Here is a 24,941-nt window from a genome sequence, read left to right as displayed (position 1 = left end):
CTGATAGGACTAGAGGGAATGGCCTCAAGTTGTGCCAGGGGAGGTTCAGGTTGGAAATGAGGAGACATTTCTTCTCAGAAAGAGCAGTCAGGCATTGGGATGGGTTGCCCAAGGAAGTGGTGGTCACTGTCCCTGGAGGTGTTTAAGGAAAGGCTGTATGTAGCACTTAGGGTCATGGTTTATTGGGTGATACTGGTGGTAGGGGGATGGTTGGACTGGGTGAAATTGGAGGTCTTTTCCAACCTTAATGATTCTCGGAAAAGTGTAAACTACGAAAGATGGCTGTTACATGACAGAAATGGAGTGTGCTGAGTGAGAAAACAGTGAGGGAGACACTCATGATCACTAGTGAAAAATGAAGAAGATTTACCTGTAAGAAAACACATTTACTCCTAATTCAGCAAACTACTCCATATGGATGAAACCTGCATGTAGCTCCCGTGACTTTAATGGGCCTACCAACAAGCTCCGATGCTCTGCTAGTGAGTATACAGCCAAATATACAGTTTATCAGTTTTCCTAAACTAGTTTTATCTTGGAAAAGAACAGCCAGCCACAGGCAGTTCCCCAGGGCCCTGGAGAAGTTTACATGTAACTTGTCTCTGCGTGCAAAGTGGCTCAGAACCAGGATTACAGGGATAAGAACTGCATAACACTGCTCGACAGCAGTGGTATGCAGTAAAACTGGGAAAAAGAACATGACAGTCAAATTAGAATTGGAATCTATACTGGAAATAAATTACTGCTGCTTTTTATGCCTCTGCCCCCACAAATGATAAGCAGGTGAAAGCTGCCTGAACCTGAATTTTGTATAACTATTGCTTGATAATGTAATAGGCAACGACTGAGGGATGGGAGTGTTTTTTGTGATGTTTGAGAAGTTTGTTTACGTGATTATCTTGCTGTTATACTAGACTTGAATCTTAATCAAAAAGAGGTCTAAACTTCTCATAACAATTCAAGGTAACGTGAAAACATTTGTGGTTCACCCCTGATCCATGAGGTGAGCGAAGGTCAGACCAAACTCCACACGAATCCCCCTAGCCATCTCCTACTCTCCCACGCTCCCTATTACCTTTTCATTTCACTAACACCCCGCACCCTCACGTAGCTTTCCCATTAACGAAGGCCGGGAATACGCATTTAAATGCCTCAAAAGCCACCACGGGCTCAGTTAACGTCAGCGGCCCCTCCTCGTCTACTGGAGGAAGGCACCGGATGGGCGGAGGCAGCGGCCGAGTGGCAGCTGCTGTGGTAAATGGGGATGGAGGGAGCCGCCCTTCCTTCGGCCAGGGGTGGGGACAGAAGGCTCCGGAGCCAATGGAGAGAAGGGCAGGGCCGAGCTGGGCTGGGCAGGGCCGAGCTGGGCTGAAGGGAGCCGGGCCGGGCCGAGCGCAGGTGGGCAGCGGGGCTGTGGGGCCGGGTGCCTGAGGTGGGCAGAGCCGCCTGCGGGCGGCATCCCGGGCCGGGCTGGGGGTCGCAGGGCGGCACCGCTCCGGGGAGGTGCGGACCGACTGCTGTGCTGGGTCATCCTGGTGAAGGATCTAAGTATTGTGTATGTGCGTGATTATGTACATATGTGCATATGTAGGGTGGAAAATGGGCCGTGTTTGTTGTTCCTGGGGTGGTAAAGCGTCTGTTAGGTCTCTCTCCGAGCGTCCAGAGGTGGCCGGCACTGTATTTAGGTGGACAACAAAGCTGGCCCCATGTTGCAGGCCAGCCAAGCTCTGGCGCTACTGCGTGTCTCCTTGGGGCAGATCGTGGTGGGGCTGTGCAGGCTGTCCCCCGTGCCCTGAGACCTCGGGCAGGGTGCAGGAGGACAGCCTGGACTGTCCCCAGGTGTCCCTGGTGTGTCACGGTCACCTGGGGCACCGTCAGCAGTACCCAAGCTGGGAGCCGCTCCTCTGTGTGATGTCTGGCCCAGGCTTCGAGGTGTCACTGGTGTACCTGGGTCTGTATCCAGTGGGTATTGACTGTGAGTGGGTTTGGGCCTAGGGCTGGTGAAATAATTCTTCTGCTGTTCTCGGGGAAGGGTCTGATTTCAGCTCTATTGGCAAAGTAACACCGTGGCTGCGTGTTGTGCCTTTCTGTGGGGAAGTAGTGCAAATACAACTCTGATGCCGTGCCCCAAAAAAAGAGAGGGGGCTGCAAATCTTCCCCGCTTCCCGTAGTACCTCTTGTTTTGTTATTTCGGCACTCTGGGGCTGGAAGCACATGGCACTTGCAAATTCTGACCTTTGGATGGTGCGTTACAAGCAACTGGGGATTTTAGCAGCATGTATGCTTTGGCTTTATTTACTGGCATGAATCTGGAATTTTTTCTCCCTAACTGTTATCTCACCACTTGGAATTGCTGAAAATGTTTTCCTGCTCCTTCTGTTTACCAGCAGCTGTGATTACAGGTGAAACTTAGGAGAACGTCAGGCTGTCAGCATCAGCCCAAAGTTTTTTCTTTGTCTAAACCTAGCAAAGGAAAACTGCTTCTCTTCATCTGATTGCCATCAAAGTGAACAACGTATGTAAGCAGTTTAAAATCTCAAGTGGATTATTAAATACTATGCCAGCCAGTTGCAGCTGTTCTGTGCTATGCATTATACTGGTAATACTTCTCAAGGATGAAAAACATAGGAAAGAACTTGGTTTTGTTGCAGCGCAGTGATGCTATAGCATGAAATTAAAAAGCAAGCCAAGGATAGATCCTAATATTAGCTTGAATTGGTCCCATTTCAGTGTAATTGATAAAGTGGATTTATTGCCGTTGAGGAGAGAGATCCCTTGCACAAAAGACATACAGAAAGAGAGAAATGGTTACTTGTGCTTTCCTGTAGGCTTAACAAGGCTGCTGTAATGTAGGGTTCACTGTAGTCCCACCTCAGCTGCTCCGTTACAGGCAGTACTTAACTACTGACCTAGTTTTTGTCCCCTTTCATTTCTGCCATGTGGTTTTGAGAGTTTGGTCTTCTGGTTCTAACACATCTTATGATTTTTTTAATGTTTCCTCACAGTCTGCATCCATCTACAGTGGAAAAGATGAAAACCTGGCCTGATACCCTGTGGCTTGCTGGGTCAACGTGAAGACTGTCTGGCACCCGTTTTTGTCCTTCATTAGCTGTATTTAGTAGACCATGCTCTGTCATGTGAATATAAATGCAGCTTGCATTTCATCCCTCTGAAAACTCCTCTTGTGGTATAGCCAGAAGGGAATTGTGCTCGTCTCAGCCCTCTGTACTTTGCTTTCCTAATCTGTCCTTTCCCCTGTTCAGATCAGTCTAGGGAAACACGTTGTCTGTATGCACTGATTATTTTGTTTTTGGTGTCATGCAGAAAAATAACCATATCCAGGAAAGAAGGCTGTGCTGAGTGTGTGGTCGTGAGAGTGACCAGGCTGGTCCTTCCACCTTGAAAGGAGAGACGGTGTAAACTAGAACTTTGTCTGGCAGCCAGCACAGCCTTGGTGCCAGTTGAGTGCAACTCAGATGGGTAAACGATGGTGTCGAACTCTGCTAGGGTTGGTAGTATGGCAGAGGGCTCCTGCTTCTGTGAGCCATTCATCAAAGCTTGGCCCTGTGCTCCTGTTTCCTCCTCTGGGCGCTGGGGCTGCTTGGGCAGCCAGCCTGGGAGCCTGTCATACTGAAACCTGGCTCAGCGAAAGCTATGGCAAACAAGCAGCTGTTGTCTCTTCAAAAGAACTGGGTTGCTGATGAGCACCTGGTGCTGGCACAAGAGACAGAGTGGTGGGACAACCCCTTTGGCAGTAGCACAGATTTAGGTCACTTTCAGGCACCTGTGAATACAACTTCAGAGGATTTGTTGAGGGCTGGTGGTTCCTGTAAGGTTCCTGTAAAGTCCTTGATGCTTTGGGGGCTGCTTGTGTCACCCCTCACCAAAACCAAAGTGCTGTAGATGGGAGATGGATGGTAAAGCTGTGTTGGGGTCTGAGTCTGCTGCAGATGAGAAGCATTGTAGCGTCTTTGCCTTAATCCTTTTTGAGAGGGAATAACAGAAAATGTCTGGCTATATGACAACATGACACTCTTCACATGTAATCACGAGGGTTGGAAATTACTGGTGTGTTTTTGCTATCTGTATAACTCTTCCAGTGGGTACAACTGGGATGGTGAAAGTAGGCTAATTGGCCATCCCTCCTGAAACCTCTGCAATGTTGCTGTGCTCGCATAGCAAAAATTGTGTTGCAGTCTCTGAAATACTGAGAGAAAAAGTTCTGTAATACTTTTGTGCGGTTGTTAAAGCCTAAATATTGGTCCCAAACTCTGAAAGAGTAAACATAACTCTCAAAACTGAACCAGAATCTAGGCTCTCAGCTGTAAACTGTGAGCCCCCACATGCTCAGAATGTGTTGAGCAACTGGGGAGTGGAGACTTCAGGCTCTGTAAGGGGAAAAAAAGGGGGGGGGGGTAAAAAAAGGAAGTATTAGGCAGCTCACTGCAACACAGTTACTGTGAAGCTGATAGGCCTGGCTTGAGGGTTGCCCCTGCATTTGTTTCCTATAAATGTACTATTTTTATCACTGAAAGAGGAATTAAATGAGAGGAAAAGGCTTAAAGAGAAGGCACAGAAGGAGCAGATGTTTGAAAAGTGTTTCACGCAGGCAGATTGAGTTTGCTTTCTGAGATGTCTTGAAGGTGACTGTTGTATTCAGGATGCTGTGAAAGATGGGAATCTCCCACTCCTCCCTCTTGCCTTCTCTTGAAGTGAATATCAGTTTCTTCAGTGAGAAGCAAGAATCTCACAGAGCTTTGAAGTATCTGCTCTAACCTCTCAAGCTGGCTGGTAGACAGCAAAATCTACTGGTCAGACCATGAATGCTTAATTCAGATTGACGTGACAGTGTCCAAGTCATGTGGGTTCTTCAGCTTCCTCCCCTGAGTTGGTTATATTTCCTGAGGTACACTGGCATGGGGAGTTCTTTTGTTTGTTTTGGGGGGGATACTTGGATAAAATACAGCGGAGGAGAGTTGTTGTTCTTGTAGGTGTTACAGCTTTACAATGCGTTAGGGGTCTGGTTTTGCTTATGGATAGGTGGCTGAGAATTATGCACTTGAATTTGCTCCCGTTGCTTTGTTAAGCTGCCTTAATAAACAGTAAAAGGAATTTTCCTATCAATCCTATTTAGAGCTACCTAAAATCATGGCTTTAAGGCTGTTCTGCGCTAGCTTTAGCCAGGGCAGTGCACCTTCTCTCTTGAGCCTCTAAAAGGAAGAGCTGTTCCTTTCCTTTCTGCGTTGTGCCACTGCTTGCTTCACTTCTCTGCGCAGTGGTAGGTCAAAAGAGGCCAAAAATGTCAAGGCCCCATTTCTATACTCCAAATTGTTGCCCATCCAAGCGGGTTTGCTTTTAAGCACACAGGTCAACATAAGGGGAAAAAATAGCATCTCACCTAAAGGGCCAAGTCTTCCCCTTTCTTCTACCTGCAGCCCGTGGGCAAAGGGAAGAACTGCTTATGAAATTCATCTGGATGATCAGCAGCCATAATACGGAAGGCAGTACGTAACTCCTGCTGAGTGGCTTATGTAAAGCTGAGGCTCCAGGTTACTAAGAAACTTCTGCTACCTGCTGATGCCTGTAGGAGTGTTGTGTAAGAGCTGAGCTCTCGTAGCTATCTAGCAGCCAGGCAGCATTGGAGGTGAAGCCTTGTTTGGCTCATACAAAACAAACACTAAGCACTGAGAAACCTCCTCTGTGAAGGTCTGGGTGTACCGCTAATGGAAGAGGCCAAGCACAGAGGCAGGAACTATGACAGCTGTGGTAGAGGGGAAAAAAAATACTCAGTAGACTAGGGCCAGTTGGTTCAGTGCTGCATTTTACTGTTCCCCCTGACTGCAGGATACTGAACAGATTGTTGTGCCTGATGTGACAGCAGGCTAAATCCGCTATTAGAAGGAGATGGAGTTATGCAGCCTGCTGTAGCCTCCCTGCTGAAATTGTGATTCCTCTTCAGACTCCCAGTTGTTTGCGCTGCAGTGCTCATGCTTTCTTTTTTCTTTGGCTTTGCTTGTTTTCTCAGTCGTGAGTAGTTCGTGGCTGTGCCCCTCCTGAGTGAGTGCTCCCTGGGAAAGTGATGATGATCACGTTCATGAACAACTCAGACAGTGAGGATGAGACCTGTAATGAGAGAACATCTCTGATGTCTGCAGAGAGCCCTCCAATACCTTCCTACCAAGATGGCTTGCAAGCCTCAGAAGCAGGGGAAGTGCAGATACATAGGGTAAGTATGCATCCTCTCTGGGTAGTGAAGAAATGGGGTATGATGATAAATGTAGTCCTGCTACCCCTCAATCCATTCCAGCAGCCAGGCTTTTAGGATTGGCTTTGGCCAGTGTTACTTCTCTAGCGTCACTCTCTTGGCCAGCAGCTGCACTGCCTGTTCCCATTTCCTCCACTGTGACTTTTTCCTCCCTTTTTACCTCCATATATACTCCTCCCCTTTCCTTCCTTTTGGTAGAGATACAAGCTTTTAATCAGGACCTGATGCACATACAACTCTTGCAGGATATCCTTTTCAGCCTTCTTGTTTTGCCAGAAACCCTTTGTCTGCTCAGGTCAAATGCAGCAAATGTTAGAACAGAACCTAGTCCTATTGTCAGTGAAGCACTGTGGTAAAACAAGCACAGCACTGCTCTGGGAGTGGGATCTGGTCAGGTCTACGCCACCTCAGATGAAATTTATTCCCTCCCAGTTCTGTGCACCTCACCCTTTATATGCATGTGTTAGCCTCTCTCTATATGCTCTGAGGAGGCCCTTAAATATTTGTGGGTTTGGTTTAAAAATTGTTGCAGCCTATTTCTATTTCTAATGGAATTTCTAATTGTATTCTTCAGATGGCACCGTCCTAGTAGGAACAAGTTGGTATGCTGTGGTAGCCCACAGCAGCCTTGTGAAATATGGTGGAACAAAGCTCTGAATGCAAAGAAAGGATCTTAACATATCTGCTAATTTTTCTTTTCAGAAGAGGCACACAGGTAGCAGCTGTAGCCCTAACAATGTTGCTGATGGGGATATGTCTGACTCGGGTGTTCGAGCGAGAGGGAGCGCCTTGGAGAATGAAGACGAGGAACTGACACTGAAATATGGAGCAAAGCATGTAATCATGCTCTTTGTGCCTGTCACCCTTTGTATGATTGTTGTCGTCGCCACCATAAAGTCAGTGCGCTTCTATACGGAGAAAAACGGGCAGCTGTAAGTGGGGTCTTCAGCCTCTGAGTACATGGGATCCCTAGCATTACACGTACACTCCATACACATACACCTACGTACACAGCGTGCTTCCTTGGCAGGCTGGGAGAGCCTTTACATGGCTAAAGATGGCTCTGTAAACATAGCAAGATCTTACTAAAGTAAGCTGTGTTCATCTGTGTAAGTTTTTCCATGCCTGTATTATACTGATTCATTAGCACTATCGTTAGGCATTAGCCTCTGAGTGGCATAGGAATGAATTCACTTCATATGGCAGCATAAAAGGCCCAGGCTTACCTCCTGGTCTGTTCACCCGCTGGCTGGCAGCAGTCAGGGAATAGCATGTTCATTTGGATGAGTGTCTCATTTCCTGATGACATTTTTGGTTCCCAAAGATTCGTGGTGTGGATACATAATTCCATCCAGCTCTTGCTGCCTGCCTGAGAGCACTCTCAGTGCTCTAACTGCACTTCATGTGGTAGCTGGAGGAATGGAACCAAAGAAAAGAAAATGGAGGGGGTGGTGGCATGATAAAGAAGGGGTAAAACAGCCCAAGACTCTCTTGAAAGTTGTAGAAAGAAAGGGTCCTCCCCATGCTGGACAGCACCTGGGATGTGTCCTTGCTGTTATCATGGAGAGGGTCCGGAGACATACAATAGAAATTAGTGGCCTCAAGAGAAGTTGCTAAACTTAGTCATTTATCACAGAATTATAAAATGGCTTGGGTTGGCAGGGACCTTAAAGATCATCTAGTTCAATCCCCCGGCCATGAGCAGAGACACCTCCTACTACATCAGGCTGCCCGAAGCCTCATCCGACCTTGCTCTCAAGTCCCCCAGAGATGGGGCATCCACAGCTTCCCTGGGCAACCTGTACCAGTGCCTCATCACTCTCTGAGTGAAGAATTTCCTCCTAACATCTAACCTAAATCTCCCCTCCTCTAGTTTAAAGCCATTCCCCCTTGTCCGCTCACTATTTTCCCATTTATGCTCTATTTGTTTTTGTTTAGAGCTCTGCCAGACACAGCTGCTCTGTGGTAATGTGCTTTGGTTAAACAACACTAATCTTTAGTTGATACCTAACTGGAGCCCGGCCCCTTCAGAGGATACATCTGATGTTTACTGTCCTTGGAAGTCATTCCTCCCTTTCTTTTCCCCTGCCCTGATCCTTTTTTATCTTGGGGCAACTAGTTAGATGAGAATACATGTACTTGATACGGCTTTGCTTTATGCTGCAGGATCTACACTCCCTTCAGTGAGGATACCCCATCGGTGGGCCAGCGTCTCTTGAACTCGGTGTTGAATACCATCATAATGATCAGCGTCATTGTTGTAATGACCGTGTTCCTAGTTGTTCTTTATAAATACCGCTGCTACAAGGTAAAGCATTTGTGCCTGAGTGTTTGCTGCATGCTTGCTGTGAGCAGGTTCAAGTGAGGCTTGTCTGTCAGGGAGAAATAAAGGCACTGCACAGGTTAGCGCACAATTTAGTCATGGCAACAATTTTCCTGTAGAGAAGGCTTTGCTAGCAGTGTTAGCGTGCCTCAGAATGTGCTTTGCTGTTAATTTGCTACTAATGGTAGGATGTTAGAAACAGCCTGTTATTTGTGCTAGTCAGGTTTGAGTCTTCTCCATATGGTCAAAAAGTTTTTGCAGCTTGTACTTAAGGAGTAAGTTTTGCCATTTAATGTGAATGCCTTCTCTGAGGGTTTGGACAAATTATGTGGGAACTAGTATCTTTCTTGCCTGTGGAGGCTCTGGTGGAAGAGAAGGATAGAATATAGAATGAGTTTGGGAGAACCAGGAGCAACTGGCTGTCCCTCTTCCCTCGTCAGCTGTAGGGAAGGGGAAGGTGTTTGGAGGAGAAGTGAAGAAGGAAAGACTGTTGAACAATAGGAAGGTCTGTCAATAGTGCATGCAGCACTGCAGCCTGTGCAGGGAGGAACAGTCCCTTCAATCACTGTCTTTTCTTGCCCTTAATAGTTTATCCATGGCTGGCTAATCCTGTCCTCTTTGATGTTGCTATTCCTCTTCACCTACATATATCTTGGGTAAGTAGAAATGTTGCAAGTAACTTAGTGGTTCAGAACTATGTTAAATCTAGTCTTGAAATCTAGCCTGCTCAAATCCTTGGAATCACTGTTGACCTCAGGACTAAGGCAGTGTAGTGCTTGCCACACAGCACGCCTGTGTCCTGCAGAGGGAACAGAGAGCTAAGAGCAACAATTGGCTGCAAGGCTGATTCTCCTCTTGTGATGACAGCTGCTTGTATCCTGCTTCCTTCTGGTGTCATCGGAGGCTGGCTTGTTTAAGTAGATCTAGCAAGATGCTTTGCACGTCAGTTGTTTTTATTGCTCAGCTAAATTTCACTGTTGTATTCCAGTGAAGTATTGAAGACATACAATGTGGCCATGGATTACCCCACGCTCATTTTAGTCATCTGGAATTTTGGAGCTGTTGGGATGATTTGCATCCACTGGAAAGGCCCACTGCAGCTCCAGCAAGCATATCTCATTATGATCAGTGCTCTGATGGCACTGGTTTTCATTAAGTATCTACCTGAGTGGTCGGCATGGGTGATTCTAGGTGCCATCTCCATCTATGGTAAGTCTGGGTTGTGACTCTGAATGTGTGACTTAGAGAGAGGTTATCTGGAGGTAATCTCAGTTGAAAGTTTGAAGAGAATGTGCGGAATGACGTATCTGCAACGTAACATTCAGATTGGTGAGGAGCTCTGACCAGGAGAGAGAGTACACAAAGAGGAACTTGACCAAAGGTTGAAAAATAGTCAGCGTACATAGCAAAGGATTGATGAGCATAAACAAAGTACCCCTGGTTTTCCACTAAACTTAACAATTTAATGTAAGCCTATCATCTTCCTTCAAAGAACTTATGTGTTGCTCTCAAGAAGTTTAGGATTTTTGTTGTAGGTTTAATACAACGAAAACCCTTACTGTCACATTAAGCCTTGGGGGATGGCATTTTAAGTGAACATCATCTTCAGAGACTAGCAGCTACAGTTGCACAGCGGCAGAAATCACCGTTCAGGGAATCATCCAGTTAATATTGATAGATGTCATTTTGAGGGAATAATAGCTTTTCAAAGAGCAGGAATGCAAAATATGCATGACTGTTTAAGGTAAGATTGTTTGGTCCTTTTCTCCTTGCAGATCTGATGGCTGTTCTCTGTCCTAAGGGGCCACTGAGAATGCTGGTGGAGACTGCGCAGGAGAGAAATGAGCCCATTTTTCCTGCATTGATATATTCCTGTGAGTAAGATTAGAATATTAACGTTTTTAACCACATTAAGCTTGAAACCTTTTTCAGTGTCAAACCAGTAAGTGCTATTTTAGTTATTTCCTTGCCCTCACATTGGTGCGCATTTATGTCCTGGAACAGACCATTTGTAGCAGACCTTATTGGTTACAATGGTATTAACCCTAATTAGCCATAGGGGTGGGCAGATTTGCCTTGTGAAACTGAAATGTTCAAAAGTAGATCTACTTTTCCATGAATAGCCTCAGAACATAAATCTTTGTTGTGCATACGAAGCCTTGTGTGGACAGCAGTGTTTGTAAAGTCACGTAGCTAGATGATGATTTATTTTTATTGTGTGGCTGTTCCCTTCAAGTGGCTCTGTTCAAATATTGCTCTGCAAACAAAATCAGTCCTCTCTTCTCTTGATTTCCCGGACTGTTTAACTATGATGACATCCTGTACCCATATCCACAAAGGCATTCATATGCTTAAGACTGGGATAGTTGACTGAAGGTAGGTGACTTAAGATTTCCAGGATCTGGGCTCAAGTGCTTTCTGGACCTCAGTGGCTTCCATTGCATCACTTGTAAGATGAATCAGTATTTCCAAATGTTGGGTGCCAAGCTGAGGATGCCTACAACTTGACTGATCTAGTTTTTCAAGTGTTTAGTGCTATATAAATGCTTTTATATGTTCCAAATAGGGCTTCTGTTGGCTTCAGCTGACTTCCATTCTACTGGACACTCTGTTATACCAGCCTGAAACAATCTAGATGAAGTTTTCCCCGTATTTTATTAAACAAACAACAGTTTGTCTAAAGCAGAGTGCAATTCAACAAATAATAAATACTGAACAAAAAGTTCTTAGAACGTCAGTGTCTCTGTTGCAAGACCACATTTTGTGGCTACCTCTAGATGCAAAAACATCCCCTTGAATGAGTTTGTAATGGAATAGTAGACACTGTGCTTTGGCTTGGCTTGTTGCTGTTTAGTTTAGCTTCTGTGAAGACAGGAAGACTGATGTACTCTTATATAAAAAGCTGATTTGAGTTCCCTTTGACTGATCTCAGCATGGTTTGTATCCCTTCGTAAATTAGGGATCCATCTCAAGAATCAACCTGCAAACATCCTTCAGTTGTTCTTGGAACCAAAACAAAAATATCCAATATTTTGACAGGAAAAAAAAAATAAACAGAAGTGCAGGGAGAAAACAGACACTCAGACAACTCCAATGAATCCCTCACTTGTGTGCTTTACCTTCAGCAGAAGAGGGGGAGTGTGCCGTCTGCCTTAATCTCCGGTTACATTTTGTACTACCATCATTTCCTGGGCAACTGTTCCCTTTGAATAGAAGAGCCAGAAACCAGGAAAAAAACAAAGAAGATGAGGACCCTTATTTGGGATTTTTGCTGTCTTCAGGATACAGACAAAACTATACTGACTTGTGCTCTGAGACTTTTCTTAAAGACTGAATGGATGTGCAGCTTTTGTTTTCTCTGACCTTCCCTTCTAAGTGACTAGGAAACCAACTGAGAATCAGAGTTGTAGTAGCAGTAATGGGGGAAGAGTTTATATTTGTAGGGATAGCTAAATACTTAGCTACTCTGAGCTACAGTGACCAATGTTTTGTGGCTGATTTCTTGCTCTTTCTTCTAGCTGCCATGATATGGACAGTTGGAATGGCAAAGCCAGACACAGCAGCAAGAGGACCAAGTCAGCAGACATGGGATGCAGGTTTGCTTGCATGTCACAGTGTCCCATGGAAATAAAAATGTTTAAGATTGCAAGCCTCAATGTTAAGGTCTTAAATCCTGAAGGCCTCACTTTTTTTTTTTTTGCAGTATTTTTCCATTAGTTGCAGAACTTAATGATGTTCTGAAACCTGGTGTTTGGACTGGCAGCAAAGATGGTGTAGGAAGCTCTAGTATTCAGGCTGCCTAAACAATAAAAATAACAAAAGTGTTGTCCAACATACAGCTTCAGAAATACTGAAGTTAAAGCTGGTAGTGGCTTGTGGGATTCTTGTTTTTGTAGTTTTATCAGCTGGGGATGGTTAATTACAACATAGGGTCGTAAATACAATGCCAATGAACTGGTGAACTTTAGTGCGCTAGTGTGTTGCACTCAGGCAACTGCCACAGAGCAGACATACCCTTAGCTAGTTCTAGGTCCAGTTTAGCTTACCCTGCCAAAGAAAATGAATGTTTTTACGTTTACCCTTGGGTAAAGCTGATGTTCGGGCAGTTACCCAGCAGGAGCTGATGTGTTCCAGGTTTACATTCTATCTGATGCTGTGCTAATTTGTGTGCTGTTGTTTTTATCTTCTTGAAATGCAAGTTAAACAGCAGTTTTGAGGGTGACTGAGTAAAGTCTGTGGCGTTAGAAGTATTTTCCATCTGGTCCTGTTGCATTTGCTTATTTTCAGGATAAAATAGCTGACATACTAACAAATGACAGTCACAGTCCTGCTTTGAAATTGAGCACAGAGCAGGAACAAATGGCATATTGGTTTCTACTGAATACCTCTCTGGAAGCTCTGTGTGTCCCAGATCACAATCTGTTCACATCTGCAGCAGAGCTTCCTGTCAGATTGCCAAAACCTGGGAAGTTTGTATGATTGCTTCTGAAAAAATAGGAGCTGTCAAATAGAGTAATGTCACATACCAGCTGCTTCCAAAAGCACTGTTTGAGAAGGGAAAGGGTGAAAGGACTCTGTTAAATATGTTTAACAGGACCAAAAAATGGAATTTCTGAGATGTGTGAACACCCAACACCAACATCAATGTGATTCAGAACAGAAGTTTTTTATAAATGACAGTCTTCCTAGTCATCCATTTTGGTAATACTACCGGCTAGGGAACACCTGACACCTCCACCCTAAAGATGTAACTGTCTGTATTAATTTTAATTGGTTTCACTTGTCACTCTAGCCTGTAGAGGCTTTGGATGCCAGCATGCCCACCAGCTCGATCCAGGGTTTGAGAATTGAGGTGAAGAGACTCTGCTTTTAAAAACTGGCACAGCAATGCTTAGTTCTGTGCATTTACTCCATTTACTCACTTGTTGAAGCCACTGGGTAGTTGCCAAACAAGCTGTGAACATGTAGCCTACTGAATGATTTCAAATAATAACGTTTTCTGCAAATGTACATGCTTCGGTTGGTCGTGATTCCAAGACAAAGGGTTGATCTATTCCTGGGAAGCTTCATAAGAGTGGAGATTTCATGCATCAAAACAAGTTATAAATGCAGCTACCTCTTGTTTCTTTTTTTTTTTCCTCTCCTCTTTTCTTGGCCTGTTTTTGTGGAATCAAGCTGAAGATGGGAGAGAGAACCACAGTAGCCCTTCACACTCAGACTCTCAGATTTTGGAGACAAGGAGTCCTGTTCCAAGCCACCCCATCACTTCTTTAGAGGAACTGGAGGAGGAGGAAAGTAAGGGAAGCTTCATACCTTGTTTTCAGTGCAGTCAGGGTTAGAGCCTGACATTTTTACTCATAGTGGTTAACACTCTAACTCAATTTGGTCTAATCACAGTTTATTTGAAAAGCTGTGACTTGTTGAGCAACAAAGGTCTGGACTCTGTGTATTACTTCTTCCTGGTGCAGTATCTGTTCTGGGATTGTAGTTCCAGTGATATACCTTGGATATGCAGACAGCTTAAGCAGTTCCTTCTTCCCTTTGCATCTCACTCCTCTTCTGTCCCTCAGCTGGTACAGCGGTAAGGCAGCACAGGGAAGCACCTCAGAGAATGAAGTTGAGTAAAAATAACTGCAGAAGAGGGTGTCTGGAAGTCCTGACCCCCTCAGTAATCTGTGGAGGTAATCACTTTTACCTCAGTGCAGGATGCTAAGAGTCCAGGTGGGTTGGTAGCCAGGACTAGCAACCTTCAGCTGGTCCCCAGGAAAAAAAAAAAGACTGTTCAGGAGGAAGCAAAACTAGAGAAGTAACACCTATTTTCTTTTCTCTCCCTTCCACTTCTCACAGGGGGTGTGAAGCTGGGCCTCGGAGACTTCATATTTTACAGTGTTCTTGTTGGGAAAGCAGCTGCCACACCTAGTGGAGACTGGAATACTACACTAGCCTGCTTTGTAGCCATTCTTATAGTAAGTTAGCAAGTTTTTACATCTTATGGTCTTGTTTAACACAGCACTGTTGCCAGAATTACCAACAGCGAGCACTGCTATGTTGCTACAGGTAACATCCTGGCTACTCGGGTGAAAGCACCAGTGGATTTTCTAGCACAGTGCATGGTCTATAAAGACAGGCTTAAGTAGCTGCTCGGAGAAGCTAAATGATACAGACCAGGAGGGAGGATTCCTCAGACCAGAGCCAAGCACGGAGATAGTGATGGTCAAACAGCCCCTGGGACAGCAGTTGTGGCTGAGCGCCTGGTGTGCTTGCTTCAGTTTTAGAGATTGAGGATTTCTGCCAGCCACAAGAGTCGGTATTATGAACTCCACATGATTAGCAAGTGTAGTCAAAAAGGCTAACTCCCTTTTGCTAAGGAGAACTGTGACATAAGAGGATGAAGGTCCATCTCATTCTTGTGTTTGAGCTGGGAAAACAGAATGGAAATAAACTTAAAAATCCATGAAAATTATCAGTAAAAGCAGGTAACTATCATACTGTACCTGCTTAAGGACTTGGACCTACCAGATCTAATGACTGCACGCTAGTTTTCACCTAGGTAAAAATCATTACTAAGAACTAGCTTGTTTATACCAGTATCTTCACTGAAGCTAACCAGAAGAGCACTGACAGGAGTTTTAGAAGGTAAAAGGAATTATGATGTCATTCTTGGGCTTCAATTTCTCTGCTTGGATCCCAAGGGGAGAGACTTACAGTGACTATCGCTTGTGGAAAACCATGGATTAGAAAGCACTAGAACTAGAAATTATCTCATGTAAATAGTGTGATTCTTTCCTACTTCACAGGTCACAGACACCTATAGGATCCCTTAGCTACATATTCTGGTGTCCTTCTGGTGGCCATTCACAGGGTCCCTTTGCTGTGGGGAAAGCTCTCTTTTCTATCCATCGGACCATATACCCCATTCTGTCTTTTACAGTGCTGTTAAATTTGTTCTGGCTTCTTTTTTGCAGTTTTATATTTCTGTTGATATGTAGCTTTTTGTTTCCCACAATGGTCTCTGCAGTTTCCTTGCAGCGAGTGCATCTCTAAACGTAGATGTAAACTATGGAGTAGGTGTAGGCCAGATACGGTCCATGAAGAGTGTGAAGAACAGAGCTCAGCTGGATCATAATCAACCTTGCAGTCTGAAAATACTGGCTTCAAAAAGATCCTGACTGCTGATCTGTAGCTAGTAGATGTTTTTTTGGAGCCCAGTGTGAACATTGTCTCTGAGGTTTCATCGGTGTGGAGGGAGAAAAAAGGGCTCAGATAAAATAATTAATTCATACTTAAGTACACATAGTTGTACTGTATATCCAAAACCTACAAAAACTTTCATGTGTTCCAAAAGACGGCCTGCTGTCAAGATAAAGAATAGAATTCACCTAGCATAATAAGCAGTCCAGTCAAAAGAACAGCAGTGGGATTTTTTTTGTTCTTTTTTTTTTTTTTTTTTTGCAAGAGACCTTGAAACCTGGGAAGGTATAAGAAGTACATGCCACCGTGTATTAGAGCCCTCCAGTGAAACTCCTTATCTATGCAGTTCAATAGGATTTAAATAGTTTTACCTGCTGGATCAGTAACAAATACATAATGCTATAGTACAAAATGTAAAACAATCTGAAAATAAGTTAACCTCTCGGGGTCAGCTGTATGTCAGCACTAGCTGTTTTACACTACTTTCTCAGCAAAGAGCTTGGCTCCAGATTGCTGAAGAAAATATCTGGCCAACTTGTGAGAAAGATGAAGGTGTGGGAAAACATGTCTCATTCCACTGCAGCTCAGGCAGGATTCAATTTCTGTATAGTGTATAGAGCTTATTATTCATATATTAGGTTATTGATGACTTATGTTTTTGGGCTTCTTACTTTATTTCCTTGTGTTTTTTTTTATTCTCTCTGGCAGGGTTTATGTTTAACTCTTTTATTACTGGCTGTTTTTAAGAAAGCATTGCCTGCTCTTCCCATCTCCATCACCTTTGGCTTGATCTTTTACTTCTCGACAGACAACCTTGTGCGACCATTCATGGACACCCTGGCCTCCCACCAGCTGTATATTTAGAAGAAGAGGGAGCTGGAGGATTCTTTTTAAAGCTTTTCTGTGAAGTACGGTACACTGTTTGGAATAAGTCATAACATTTTATACCTAGTGCCATATATTTGTAGAGAAAGCAATAACTGTGACGTGATGCATACTAAAATCCTAGTTACATGTTAAGTTGAGATTTTCCACAGGACTTCTAATGCTCAGACTCCAGTGAAAAGCCTAGCTCACTGCTGAGGTCAGAGTTAAATAACTTAAATGCTATTTCATGTGCACGCAGGCTCTTGTGAACAAGGAAGCCTGTATGCAGTGTGGGGCACTGGAGAGATGAAGGGTCTGATCTGTGCTTCCAGAAACTCAGGCATTTTAGCCGTGGAATTGCAGACAAGTTTGACTGTACTCTGAAATTATTAACACTTCACACTTAAGTGTTGTGCAAACATGAAGTGAAAGTAAATCATACCTGCATTTAGAAAAGCACAGCAGGCAGTACACAGAACACAGTACTGTTACACCTAGTTGTGAGCATTAGGCAGATGTCTAAGGCTGAACTTCATAAGCTGGCCTCTCTTTGTACAATTTCTATAGAAATTGCTCCTAATGTCTGTTTATTCTGATCCTAGTAAGACATAGCCATGATGATCTAGACAGCATGTCACTGGGAGGATGTTTGAAAATGAGGTTTCAGTTTCTGAGCGCATCCACCACTGTAGCTAACAGCTGAAGGCAGGGCTGACTGTTGTAGTGGATCAGATCCTCACCACGGGAAGACAGCACTGTCTCCTCGCAGTACTTCCATCTTTTCAGAAATCTGTTCCTGGATCCATACAACAGTCCTCAAGTAGCCATAAAGTGGAAATTATTGCACAGCTCCAGTAAATTGGTTGACCTGTAACTTCTCATATGTAAGCTTAGTCTCATTTCTGTGCATTGTCATAACCACTCCAGAGGAGGATTTATCTTTTGTTTCTGAAGAGGTCCTCTTACACTGGGTGAGGCTTGGTTTACCTAGTTCTTGGTACTATTGTTTGAAGAGTTTTTATTACAAATTTTAAAATAGCTATTTAATGTAAAAGGAACTCTTTTGAAAATATTGTCATAATTTGTATGAAAATATGGGGGAGCAGACTTCAATCTGCTGTTACATTCCATAAGGCATCATTAATGCTGGAACTATTTACACAGCATTAAGTGACTTCGTAACAACAACAAAAAAATCACACTGTGTTGTCAGTAAAAACAAACAAACAAATCTGACTTGACCTTGCTGTTAGACATATTTAATCACACTGTTCCTAACCATTTTAGAAGTGTTTTATTTCTCTTTATGTCAGTTTCTTAGAAGTAGACAAGTTTTTTTATTTTTTTTTCTTTTTAGGTGTGCATAATAGACAAACTAGCTCTGTTTTCTTAGACAGCTGATCAGTATCAGTGTTTCAAAATACAACATTATGTAGTGTTTTGTGAACAATGCAATGCCATTGGGAGATGGAGAACTTCATGTCTGAAGCTACTTTTTAGATAACACTTTAAAAGATGCCTTTTCAAGATAGTGGTTTTTCCAATAGACTTGTTCAAGCTAATCTACTTTGATATTTAACAAGGACATCATGTAGGTGCTTCAAACAAATTTTTTTAAAAAACACAAGTTTTTTATGAGTTGTATGTGTTTCTGGACAAATAACTTTTGCTCTTTTAGCTTTCTGTTCTTATTTCTTAAATTTGCAATGTTTGAACTTAAAAACTGCAGGTAGAGAGTTAATTATTACTGATAGTTTTTTTTTTTTAATGTAAACTACTAGAGCTATCTGCTGTTTTTTTAAGATTTATGGGAAAGCTGTGTTATTTGTTTGTTATGGTGCCAAATCATAATACAATCACTTTCAATCATGATTTATTTTTTAGACTGCATGGTTTAGGGAGGATGTTAAATATTTATGTACTAGAAGAAATGTCCTGCTTAGCTTAACAGAGTTGTAGCATATTGTTAAAAATGATTTATTTTTATGGACATAGAGTTGATATGTGAAGGAATTTTGGGTGGAGGAGGATCCTTCAATTATTGAAGGATTATTAAAGGTCCTTGAGTTTTTTGTAGATTTGTGCTTGCCAAAGATTGGCATCTTACTGATCAAATTCTGCGTAACTTATATAAAAAAAAAACTTCAAAGGCAACTGAGCAGTGTGTTCTGTCAATGCAACAAAATACATTGTCTGTTAAGTGGTAGGAGTATATTGTATAAAAACTGGGTTGGTTGAATTGTGTAAAAGTTTGTATGTATTTACTACTAGTGTATAAATATTCACCTTGATGCACCTCGTGCATGTGAATGTGTGTATACACACATGAGTTTTAAAATAATATTGAGTGATATCTCATTGGACACTTTCACTTATGTACGAAAGGGAAGTTTTATTTGTGATACTAACATTGCACAGCATGGTACAGGATTTACTTGCACCCTTCTAAAAGGAGGAACAGGAGCCTAGTGGCTACTACACAGGAAATTGGCACAGTGATCTCGCAACTTGCCAACTTGATTCTGTGTCTGTGTGTGCATAGCAAAGTGTTTGTTCTGTTCAGTCATTGCTTTCACCTTGCTGCATGCTCTGCTAAACTGCAGTCTCTTTGACCTTGGAGAAATCCTAAATACTCAATATGGCTCTCTGAAAAAGTACAGCTGTCAGGTCAGGTAGGCTTAGGATGACACCCACCTTGTCACTCAGCAGCTCAAAGCCCTGTGGGAGGTGCCATGTGTTGGCATTTTTCTACGTGATCCCTGTCACATCTCCTCTCCAGTCTAAAACGAGTGTTTCTTTGCATCTAGTCTGAAAAGTGGCTTGGGCATAACAACAGTCCCTAACATGTAAGATGTTCCTATGTCAAGGAACAAAAATGCAGTGGTAAGCCTGCCTAATGCAAACTCAAGCTTTTCATTGCTAGGAGATATGCAGCCTTCTTGCAGCTTTTAGTGTCTTTGTTAAAAGCCTGTGCAATGCAATCAGTTTGCTGTTGTCACCTTCTGACCATGCAGTTTGTGCTTGTGCTTAATTGCTGTTTCCTCTTGCCACTTCGTTGTTGCTTTTGGTTTCAGTTGTTATCGTGGGGTTGTTTAAAGTGTCTGCAGTGCATCAAAAATAATGCAGAAGAAGCAGTCATGAAGAAACTACAAGAAATAAGACACCCTTCAGAATCATGCTGTGCTTCCACAGCAGCTCTCATCAGATACTCAAAGTCTCATTCATAAAACTTAACTTCAGAAATTACCTTAGTGAGGAGCCAGTCTGTGCTAGAAAGATCGTCTCCCTCTGGTTCACAAAGAAAAGGATGTATCTGCAATATGAGGTGTCTCAGCAAAAGCTGTATATAAAAATTGTTGAAACTGGGTCAGCAAGGGTTAGTGGATACAGCAAGGTCACACCACACTCCTACAGTCAGCAAAAAGAGCAGTGCTGTTGTTCTACACCTTTGCACCAGTTGCTAATGAAATCTCCATGGGGCCATCAGATTAAGTTAAACCACCTCTCTTTGACTTAATGGCAATTGCTGTCAGAACCCTGGTGAGGAATAGCTCAAGGCTCCCTGTCCTGGTAAAACAAAATATTTGGTGGTGTCCGTGATACTCCCAAACCAGTACATTCCTTTGCATTGATCATGCCTTCCTAGGCACTTCAGTTAACCATGGTGTGAGTATCTCCTTCGTTTTTTTTATTGAATATATAACTTATTTTTCTTGACTGTTTCCTTCAGTCCCTGGTCTCCCTGTGTCTGCAGTACAGCTCTCTGGCAGCCATAGGAGGGCAGTAGGTCTGTATGGAGAATTACCAGCCATTTTAAAGCACTCTTCTGTTTCTGCCTTGTTTTTCACTGAGGCTGAAGGTCCTGGAGTCTCCCTTATGGCAAGGCTTTTTAGCAGGCACATCATGTCCCAGCATGGCTGAAGTTCTGGCACAGCATGGGAGAGCATGAGTGAGCGTGAGCTCAACTGCACGAGAATCCATTTAAAACCAGATGATTTCAGTGTTGTGCCATGTTCAGCTCTGCAGCTGTGAGATGCTGCTGCACACCGTATTTTGTTTGGGTCCTTCCTTGTTTTTGTTTTATCTCTGAAGCATTCAGCCTTAGTTTCAGTTCTACAAACCCCGAACATAAGTCAGAGGTTCCTCCAGGAACTGTTAAATTAATTTATTTTTTTCTGAGCATCTTCAAGAAGCAAAGGAATAATTATACTTACCCATTTGTCATGTCTTCTGTCACTTGCAGACTCTTGTTTTGTCCCAGCAGGTCCTGCTTATCTGGGAGAAGAGTACACTGTTCTCATTCCAGCTCTCTGCATTGGGGGATCCAGGATCTAGCTAGATCTTGTCTTTTGTCTCCTGAGGAGGACCAGTAGCTATCTAATCTTCTTGAAGTCGGTTGCATTATAAGAAGGCAGCCTGGACAGATAGGATATCTTTGCCAGAACTTCCCATACCGTAGTATTCACATCTCCTAGCACACCTCAGCGTCCCTAGTTAAATTTATCCTTGCTTGCTCTCCCTTCACCTTATCAGGAAAGGTGAAGTGGTGTGAGCTGTTCCAATTTTACAAGTGGGAAGCACTGCAAGAGTAGGAGTGTAAATGCTGGGTTTAGGTGTGGTTGTATAGGAAAAATCAGGGCATCACACATGCATACACAAGTCACTCTCCTTCCTTTTACATCTTCCCCTTGCTACAGGTTTTTTATCTTCCATCATTTCCCACTAGCTTCCAGACGTTTGCCCTAGGCCCTAGAGGAGTTAAGTGAATATGAACTGTTTATTTCCTCCTTTATGCAGCACATTTGTTTGACAGTTGCCCAAGAGCACAATTTGGGCTGCGTCAGTGCTCAGTACTATTTATCACTCAGTATTTAAGAGATATAAAGACTATGAAGTAGAACTAGCTAAGCTCCATGATACAGAAACCTGATATGGGGCCAAGGAGTAGGAGGGGAAGTTTTCCAGAACTGGAAACTGTTTTGAGTCCTATCAAATGCAGGCTGAACACAGTGGCAGCTCCCAAGGCCAACTCAAGGTTAGGTCTTTGCAGAAATAAGTGGTGTGAAGCTGGTACTCCCTAACTGCTTTGCAGGGCCTGAAGAATCAGAAGGAGGCAGAGCAGGGAAAGCACTAGGGCAATTTTCTCTAACATCCCTATTTTCTATGTTTTCAGTCATAGAATGGCTCAGGTTGGAAGAGACCTTAAAGACCATCTCGTTCCAACCCCATAGGCAGGGATGCCACCCACTAGATCAGGTTGCACATGGCCTCATCTAACCTGGCCTTGAACACCTCCAGGGATGAGGCATCCACAGCCTCTCTAGGTAACCTGTTCCAGTCCCTCACCACCCTCTGAACGAAGAATTTGTGCGTTTAATTTTCTCCGTCTTTGCTGGGAGAGGTTTTGTCTTGATATAAGAAATAAATTCTTTACTCTGAGAACAATAAACAACCACCCCAGGGAGACATGGTGGGATCCCCATCACTGGAGACTGTCAAGATGCAGTTGGACAGTGTGCTAGCTGATCTCATCTAGGCTTCCTTTTCCCAGAAAATGTTGGACCTGATAATCTTCTGAGGTTCTTTCTAACCTGGGCCGTTCTGTGATTAATTGCTAAGGTGACAGGGGCCAGGTGCTGTGTCCCAAAACCTCTCCAAAGACAAGGACTAGTATCGCTTTCTTCCATTTAGTGCTTCTATCTGCAGCCTCTCCACCTGACTCTGTCCTTCTCTCAGCATACTCCCCTCCCATGGGCTTGTCTCCAACTTTCCAAAGTACCCAGAACCCACTCTGCACCCATGTGGGACAGTTTGGAGGGAAGGGTGAGTGGCACAAACCGCAGCCAAACATAGCTTGGTGGTAAGAGTGGTGTGCCACACAACTTTTTCCAGCAGTCCTCTGTCAGCGATAAACGTGTTTGCAGCTATGGTTTGTCGTCATGTGCTATCACCCCATCTAGAGAGTAACACTTCTCTTTCCTTTCATAACATAAAGAAAAAAAAATCCATGTACCTGTATAGAAATTTCTGCTTTGAGAAAACATATTTGCAACACGTCTTTTCTCTGAATGGAACAGAAGTCACGTTATCTGACCCAGTGAGAGTTTGTGTGTGTGTAGGAGGGCAGGGGCATTCCCTGGTGAAAGACAAAGAGGCCGTGATCCGCCTCACGTCCCTAAAAATCCAGGAAGGTACTCTGTGAAATACCTGAAAAGTAGACTTGCCACTTACTCTCCAAACAATTATTAAAGATAATCCCAGCATTAGTGGGCCTGCCCCGGCTTCCTATTAGAGGTCAGTGGTGTATAGTCACTTCCCTGGAGCTATATAGCACTAGCCACACGTACTCTGTCAATAGCCACTCTCTGTGTAACCTCACAGCAACTCCTGCCCACTTCCTGCTAGCAAGAGGGCTTAGCCTTCCAGCAGCTCCACTGGTTTTCCCTGCCTTCTCCAGCTACGCAGAGCGAGGCTGTTAGCTGACAGCTCCAGAAAGAAAATGGGGGTGGAAGTTCATGAAATACCTGCTTTGTTCCCTGCGCTGCATCTTCTTGGACAGAAAACGTCACAGGAACGGCTACACTGACTCCTTCCAACAGCGCTAAATCGTCTTAAAAATGAAGTTCTCACCAACAAAATGAAATTGAACCCTGTCTCCTTCCCTTTGTAGTGAGGGAAGAAATGAAAGAAGGGCAAGTACAAAGAATGCCTTAATGTTTTGGGGTGAAAATACACAGCTCAGCAATCAGAGCAGTCCTAAGTGTTATAAAAATAGCTCATTATTTGGATCCTGAGATGATCCTGAATGTGAATCTGCCACTGGCTGACTCAGAGAGATCTCATTTCTTTACAAGGCTGTTGCTCTCATTCTTGGCCATAAGGCCATGTAAATAACATAAGGTACAAACAGTGTCACTGAAACATGCCAAAGCTTTGAAGTACCCAGAAGTTAACTACTGAAACCAAGCCACCTGTCCAGTGACTTCTCCTTGAGCTGTTTCAATTCATCATCATTATAGTGCTAGGTTGGTGGAACACCATAAATTTACATAGGCAGATAAGACAATCCCCCTTCCCTGAAGAAATTGCCCTCTATAAAAGATGAATGAACACAAGGTAAAGCCCTCTAAGAGGTAGCTTATGAGACTTTCAGTAGCTGATGGAAGCATTTCCAGAGTAGTTTTTGCTTTGCGATTAGCTACGCAAATGTGGGAGAAGGATGGTGGTGTATATTTTATTGTGGTCAGAGAAACAGATTGGGCCTGTCCTATGTAAGAGGATTTCTGAGTGTTCTCTGAATAGCCTGGATGCTCGTCAACCTGATAACAAGACCAATATTAGCTTAACTGAGAATCCAACAGCTTTTTCTTTCTGCAGGTGAGTTGTCTGCCTACCAATTTCCCGTTGCATTGGAGCCGTTCTAACTGCAGGGACTGAAGATCTTTCCAGGCTCTGGTTCTCTAACTTTTTTTTTAGAAGTTGAGACAGTCTGACCAATTCTTCTCTGCGTATGCCTGGGAACTTGGCCACTTTATACAAATCTTTAACAGAAGCCAACTTTCTCTGCGTTCTTCAAAGCAGTCAACATCAGAACTGTTGAGAGAGAACTGAAAGAGAGATTTTTTTTTTTTTTTTTTGAGGGGGGGTGGGGTTGGAGGGATGTTCCCTCATATCCAATAAGCAGCAAGCTGCTATCTGGTGAGCAGACTTTCCTCCGAAAGCAGCAAACAGGAGGAGAAAAGCAACCTTACCTGAAGGCTGACAGATGGCCTGCTGGAAGTCACATTTAAAGAGGCCTAGACTCACTCTTTGCCGTGTTCTTCTTGCTGCTTTGACCAAGAGCTGCAGCAGAGCTGTTCATGAAATGTGAGCAACCCCTGAAATTGCATCATTAAGCCCTTCGTTATGTAAGTATCAATGGACAATATGAGGTAAAGATATGATGGCACCACTAAAGCAGTTGCTGTGGAGCCATATCTTCTGGCTGCTATGTCAAACTTTCCCACTGACCTTGGGTAAGGTACTGACCTCTCTCTGACTTGTAAAATCAGGATATCTGGAGAAGTAAATAATCTTCAATAAACCATTTTAAGATCAGTGAGAAGGCCCTGGGGAAGTGTGACTCACTATTAGTTATAATTTGTTTATTTTAATTTCCATTATATTTATGTATTGTATTATATTTGAGAATAGATCTATCATTATAGTGTTTGTATCTAGATTGTAATTTGTATTATATTCAAATTTATTACAAGGTGTATTATAATTTAATAAAAGATTGATATATAATCCTCA

At 43.4% G+C, this 24,941-nt stretch overlaps 1 protein-coding gene across 3 annotated transcripts; it reads left to right on the top strand.

The window, feature by feature from the left end:
• Positions 1-1,307: 1,307 nt before the first annotated feature.
• PSEN2 (presenilin 2) lies at positions 1,308-24,941 on the top strand. Of its 3 annotated transcripts, none has more exons than XM_035321750.1 (12): positions 1,308-1,398; positions 6,026-6,226; positions 6,968-7,197; positions 8,432-8,573; positions 9,177-9,244; positions 9,577-9,797; positions 10,364-10,462; positions 12,107-12,184; positions 13,764-13,883; positions 14,436-14,554; positions 16,588-16,687; positions 24,024-24,941. In XM_035321750.1, the coding sequence occupies exons 2-11, from the start codon at positions 6,080-6,082 to the stop codon at positions 16,684-16,686; spliced, it is 1,323 nt and encodes a 440-aa protein (XP_035177641.1). In that variant the 5' UTR covers positions 1,308-1,398; positions 6,026-6,079; the 3' UTR covers position 16,687; positions 24,024-24,941. The 3 variants fall into 3 exon arrangements, with proteins under 3 accessions (XP_035177641.1, XP_035177640.1, XP_035177642.1); XM_035321749.1 differs by having other exon boundaries at positions 16,488-16,687; XM_035321751.1 differs by lacking the exon at positions 16,588-16,687.

This window comes from Oxyura jamaicensis, chromosome 3, assembly GCF_011077185.1.
Source record: "Oxyura jamaicensis isolate SHBP4307 breed ruddy duck chromosome 3, BPBGC_Ojam_1.0, whole genome shotgun sequence".
Taxonomy (NCBI): Eukaryota; Metazoa; Chordata; class Aves; order Anseriformes; family Anatidae; genus Oxyura; species Oxyura jamaicensis.
Note: the sequence above shows the minus strand (reverse complement) of the source record. Positions and strands in the feature narration are given on the sequence as shown.